The following is a 6,000-nucleotide window of genomic DNA, read 5'->3' as shown; positions in this document are numbered from 1 at the left end:
AATGATGATAGAATATTTAATCTTTTTCCTGCATGCCAAACAATTTTTTGACTGTGCTTTATATTACTAATAGGGATTTAAAAAAATATTCTGCCTCTTAATTTTTTGTTGTTGATAGTATATTTAAATATCTTTGGTGTCAATAATTCAATAACACCTGTAGTGCATAATCTCAACAATTGAATATGAAAACAAATTATAATATTTTTACTTTCAGCTTGCTCTAATAACAGATCCATATTACCTAAGAAATATGTTTGCCTCTGTGTTGTGGAAGCTTAAGCAACAAGTAGCAGCACTAATTCTAGGGGGTTCTGTGATTCAGAAGCTGGCTGTCTCTTTTAAGTTGAATTAGTCTGCAAAACTTGGCCTACTGTAATAAGAGAAGGAGAAGAATATCAGTCATCTGACTTCTCAAAGGAGTTTTAATATAGCGGAACACATGTCCTGAAGTCTTGTTGAAATATCTTGTTCTTGAACTGTTCTTGTTCAATTGCAAAATGAGTATCAGCAACTCAAGAACTGTACAAACTGCAATGCTGCAGTAAAGTGCGTGTTTTTTTTTTTTTAAACAAAAACAAACAGTTTTCTAACAAAGCCATCAACTATTCTAAAGACAAAGGCACTTTTGAATTCAATGTGAACCTTAGAAATGATTCTGACCATTCAGTAAACATTGGAATTTAATAAATAACACATTTTGTATTAAAAAAACAACAAATACACAAATTTCTTTAAAAAATATTACCTTACACCTAAAAAAGAGGCAACACCTCTTAATTCTCATAAATATGCAATTTTGTTTAGGCTGATGCTGGTAGAGTCCATTTTTTTAAACAAAATTGCTGTACTCCATTTCTTGTCATCTTTTAATGACATTCTGCTCCTTTAGATTCAGAGCTGGTGCTGAAGCAGCTATAATATGGTGCCTTCTTGAAAAGCTTCTATCCACCTGTTAGAAAGAGCAACATTGTTAGATTTGGCTTGAGCTTGTGTATTTTCAAAACCTACCTTATTTACATTACATCAATACATTTTCAAATATGCAACAATTCAAAATCCCACCAATCCATTAAAAAGCATATGGTACACCACTATTAAATGGCCTTAAATCCTGCATTTTGTTTACATAAACAAGAGATATGGCAATGTAGCAAGCGCTACTGTTCATTTTGGGAATTCTTTCAAACTGTACTCTCATCGGGATAAAAATTGTCTTCATCTGTATTTGGGAAGCACCTAGCAGGGATTTAAGCTGTGAAGCTCTAGCAAGGTCCTATTGAGCATGTGTGAACCATGATTTTTCAGAGGCTTATAATTTGGTCAATTTTTGTTCTCTCACACAAAGGCCACCTCCCTAGCCAAATTGCAAGTCCCTGCTCCAAAGCATAGGGATGCTAAAGCTTCTCAAATGTCACCAGAATTAACAGGGGCAAAACAATGTATTTTACCCTAGCTATGTTCTCAGAAACAACTGAGCCTGTTTTGGCTGAACTGTTTGACTGAACTTTTCCCAGGAAAATTTCAAACTAAACAGTTTAAGTTTAGCAAAATTATAAGCAATTGAAAACAGGACCTTATAATAGCAAGTGTTGGGCAACCTTAATATCTATGAATCCCACTAACAAACTGTCTCATCTCCCTGTGCTCCTACTTGTATTGCAGCACTAGTAGGTTGTCATCTTCTATCAGTTACTCTGTTAGTTCAAGTGGCAGTATGATGCCATGTGACAGAATTTCTGATTTTTCAATTTGCTTTTTTAAAAACCTAGGAAAATATACACCCCCCCAAAAAGCTACATTAAAAGAACATTATTAAGATTGCACAGTCAAGCCCTCAAAAATTAAGAAAAGCCAGAATTATGGTTGCCTCTACAACCTTAATTTGGCCTCCTTGTGTGTATGCATCACAATAGTCTTTAGATGTTCATATACTATTTTTTCCACAGGACCTTTGACTCACTTAGTGCATAGGATGGACTTGCTCTGGGGATGAATCAAAGTTGTGCAGTGAAGGAGACTGTTGCTTTATTTGTTGCAGAAGTGGGAAAGTGTTAATGAAGTAGAAAAAGGATGGTTGTCTCATGGTTAAGGCTTCTGAACGTTGCTCTGGGGAACTGGATTCTACCCATCTCTGCCACAGAGTTTCTTTGTGATGCTGGGCAAGTAATTTAAACCAAACTTTTCATAGGTTGTCAATATTTGTGTGTTCCTCATTTCCTGGATATCTGACTTGAATATCTGGGGTCTGATTTGCATAAGTGCTAAGCACTTATAGCTGCAATTGAAATCAACGAGAGTTGTACTATGTAATACTAAGTCTTCCAGAAAATCAGGTCCTAGATGTCTCAAATTGGACATCCAAAATTAGAAAAAATTTCTCACCTTAATCTCTCTGTGCCTCAGCTCCTTATCTGTAAAATAATTCCCTCCCCACCCACACACATACCTCACAGGGGAACTGTGAAAATAAAGTAATGTTTATGAAGTGATTGCATATCATAGTGACGAATGTCATAGAAAAGCTCATAAGGAAATTAATAACTGTCTTGACGGGTACCCAGAAGTCACCTAGTACAGAACAAACCCAACAAAGAAAACAACAGAACACAACTGGTCATCACCTACAGGCCCCAGTTAAAATCTCTCCAACACATCATTAAAGATCTACAACCTATCCTAGAAGATGATCCATCTCTCGCTCAAGCAGTGGGCAACAGACCCATCCTGGCTTACAGACAGCCCCCCAACCTGAAGCAAATACTCACCAGCAACCATACACCCTACAAGAAGTCCAATCCAGGAACCTATCCCTGCAACAAATCCCGTTGCCAGCTCTGCCCACACATTGATTCTAGTGACAGCATCGCACATCAATCACACCATAAGGGGCTCATTCACCTGCACATCCACTAATGTTATATATGCCATTATGTGCCAGCAATGGCCCTCTGCCATGTACACTGGCCAAACTAGACTATCACTTCGCAAAAGGATAAATGGACACAAATCAGACATAAAAAACAACAACATCCATAAACCAGTTGGAGAACACTTCAATCCCCCAGGACACTGTCTCTGACCTGAAAGTTGCTGTACTTCTCCAAAAAAAATTCAAAAACAGACTTCAAAGAGAAAATGCTGAGTTAGAAATGATCTGCAAACTTGACACATTCAAACTGGGTTTAAACAGGGATTTGGAATGGCTCTCTCATTACAAGAAGTAATTTGCTCTGATCACCCATTCTCACCTTCTACTCAATGGTTGTCATTAGGCCTCAAGTACCCGGCTTTCATCCACCTACCCCATTGTTGTCTATGCCTTTGGATATGTATATGTTGCCTCCTATATATGTTGCCTATTTGCTGTATTATTTCCACCAACTGCATCTGACAAAGTGAGCTGAAGCCCACGAAAGCTTATGCCTGCTGAAATTAAATTTGTTAGTCTTTAAAGTGCTACAGAACGCTCGTTGTTTTTGCTGTCTTGAAAAAAGGGTTAGAATAGTGTGCAGTAAATATGGCCTAGGGGCATTCTGAATAAAGAGGAGAAAAAGCACTGAACAGTTGGTCATTAATTGGGCATCTATTCTATGAATGAGGCAGGGGTCCTGTGGAGAAAAAATTTGATTGTGTAACTAAAAACTGTCACACACGGAGCCCAAATTAATATTGCATAGGCAAGCATAATTCTGGCTTTTCTTAACTTTTTGATGGCTTGGCTTTGTAACCTTAATAATGTTCTTTTAATGTCAATTTTTAGTACGTATTATATACATTTATACACCCACCCCTGGAGTTCAAACCTCTGCTCCTTAGTTGTAGACTGTCCTAAGACATTAAACCATCAAGCTTAGTTTCTAGATAGCCATAAACTAGAAGAGATGTTGTTCATCAATCCTGTCACGTCTTAGTCTTTTCTCAACACAAACAAAACTATAGTTTTGTCAGTGGCCCCATATATAAGCCTTTTTGCTTTCTTTCCATTTATCATCCAAATTGCTTTTTACTGTACGCTCTCCAATTTAATAATATATTCAAATAAAGGTGACCAATACAATGCAGAATAAATCATTTCAAATTATAAATATCTTGACAATTAGAATCAGCACATTATAGGAATATCCGCGCTATTAATTTTCAATTTAAATAACACTTCAGTGTGCCTTATATTAAAACTTTATATAAAATTGTTACTAAAATTTAGTGAACTTCACATTATTTATGAAGTGATGAAAAAGCTGCATAATGTGTTATACAAATACCAGTATTAGATGTTTCTTCATTAGGCATTAAGAAGAATGAAATAAGAGTGGGTATTAAATAGGGAACACAAGAAAAAAGGTTAATTTTTAATACTGTCAAAGGAGCATTTATTCCACAGATTTGGTTTTGACAGACAAATCTCTATGGGATATTAAATATTTGAGGAAAACTTGCTGTTTTAAAGTAATTCATATTTGGATCTTAGCATCAGTAAAAACAGTCTACTGCTGGTTACTAGTTTTCCATTCGGTTACAAAAGCCATTGTCCGAATAAGGAAGAGAGCGGTTATAAATTGTTTATATAGTAAATGTGAGGGCACAGTGCTAATACCAGGTAACACCTGTCTTAACTAACAAAGAGAGATTGATCAGAGTGTATTTGCACTAAGGAAAACATTCCCAGGTTTTTGAAAAAATTATTATGCATGAGCTCAGTTAGTTAATTGCTCTGGATATTTAAATTACACTTTTGAAATATTCCTATTTGTAGCATTTACAAACACAATTTCAGGCCTCACTGCATACTTAAAACATTTTATTAGAATATTTAGTCCATAATGTCTACTTTGTTACAAATAAATTAATTCTGGGAAATTGTTGTGAAACCAGAAAAAGCAACCAGCTAGATCTATTAGCAAGCTACAGTAAATGGTATTTCCATAATCACCTTCCATTTTGCAGCAAGCAGTATGTCCTAATACTTTTTTCCAATTAATCAAATTAGGCCCAAAATCTTAAAGTCTCTATATAATTCCAGTGAATACAGGTAAATCATTCTGTCTCTAAAATGAAAGAGTATACTAATAAAACTTAATTTGCCATACAAAAAAATCTATAGGGACTATGAATCTAGCTGGGAAGAAAGAAATAATATAGACCTAGTTTACTCCTAAAAATTTCCTAAATTAATACATGATATTGAACTTTATTTTAAGCAGCGTTAGAGATGAAGGAATGAAATTAAAACAGCACAAAACCCTTTGGAACTATGATGGTATATGACTAGAAAGGAGTTCTTCCATAAAGAAAATGATTACTAACCTTCCATAACTTGTTCTTTGAGAGATTTTGCTCATGTCCATTCCATGCTAGGCATGTGGCACACTGCGTGCACTGTTGCTGGAGATTTTTCCCTTAGTAGTATCCATTGGGCTAGCTTTAGCACTCTCTGGAGGCACATACATATGTGCCAGTATAAGGGGCACCGCCAGCCCTGAGCCCTGTCAGTTCCTTCTTGCCAGTAACTCCAACAGTGGGGTAGGAAGGCAGGTCATGGAATGGATATGAGCAACACATCTCGAAGAACAATGGAAGGTTAGTAACCGTTTTTCTTCTTTGAGTGCTTGCTTATGTCAATTCCATGCTAGGTGATTCATAAGCAGTATCCTCAAAAGTGGGCTCAGAGTTCACGGATGTGCTGATTGCAACACTACTCTCCTAAAACTGACATTGTCTCAGGCTTGCTGAGTGATAGCATAGTGGGATGTGACAGTATGAATTGAAGGCCAGGTTGCAGCTCTGCAGATATCCTGAATTGGTACCTGTGCGAGGAATGCCACTGACTAAGCCTGGTCTCTTGTGGAATGAGCTATCACGATGGCTGGAGGTGGGACATTAGCCTGTTCATAGCAAGCACGAATACAGGCAGTTATCCAGGACAAAATCCTTTGGGTTGACTTGGGTCACCCTTCTGCTACAAAAATGTGGGTTTGCGGAAAGGCTTAGTTCTCTCAA

The 6,000-nt window shown here is 36.7% G+C and overlaps 1 protein-coding gene across 1 annotated transcript in view; it reads right to left on the bottom strand.

Annotated features, from left to right (window-relative positions):
• Nucleotides 1–665: 665 nt before the first annotated feature.
• Nucleotides 666–6,000, bottom strand: part of FGD6 (FYVE, RhoGEF and PH domain containing 6) — a 103,211-nt gene continuing 97,876 nt past the window's right edge. The window contains exon 21 of the mRNA XM_067559791.1: nt 666–952. Coding sequence (XP_067415892.1) covers nt 916–952 — 37 coding nt within the window. The 3' untranslated portion in view covers nt 666–915. The remainder of the gene's footprint in view (nt 953–6,000) is intronic.

Source organism: Emydura macquarii, unplaced genomic scaffold (assembly GCF_026122565.2).
Source record: "Emydura macquarii macquarii isolate MOO-44397 ecotype Brisbane River unplaced genomic scaffold, CSIRO-AGI_Emac_v2 contig_2205, whole genome shotgun sequence".
NCBI lineage: Eukaryota > Metazoa > Chordata > Testudines > Chelidae > Emydura > Emydura macquarii.
Note: the sequence above shows the minus strand (reverse complement) of the source record. Positions and strands in the feature narration are given on the sequence as shown.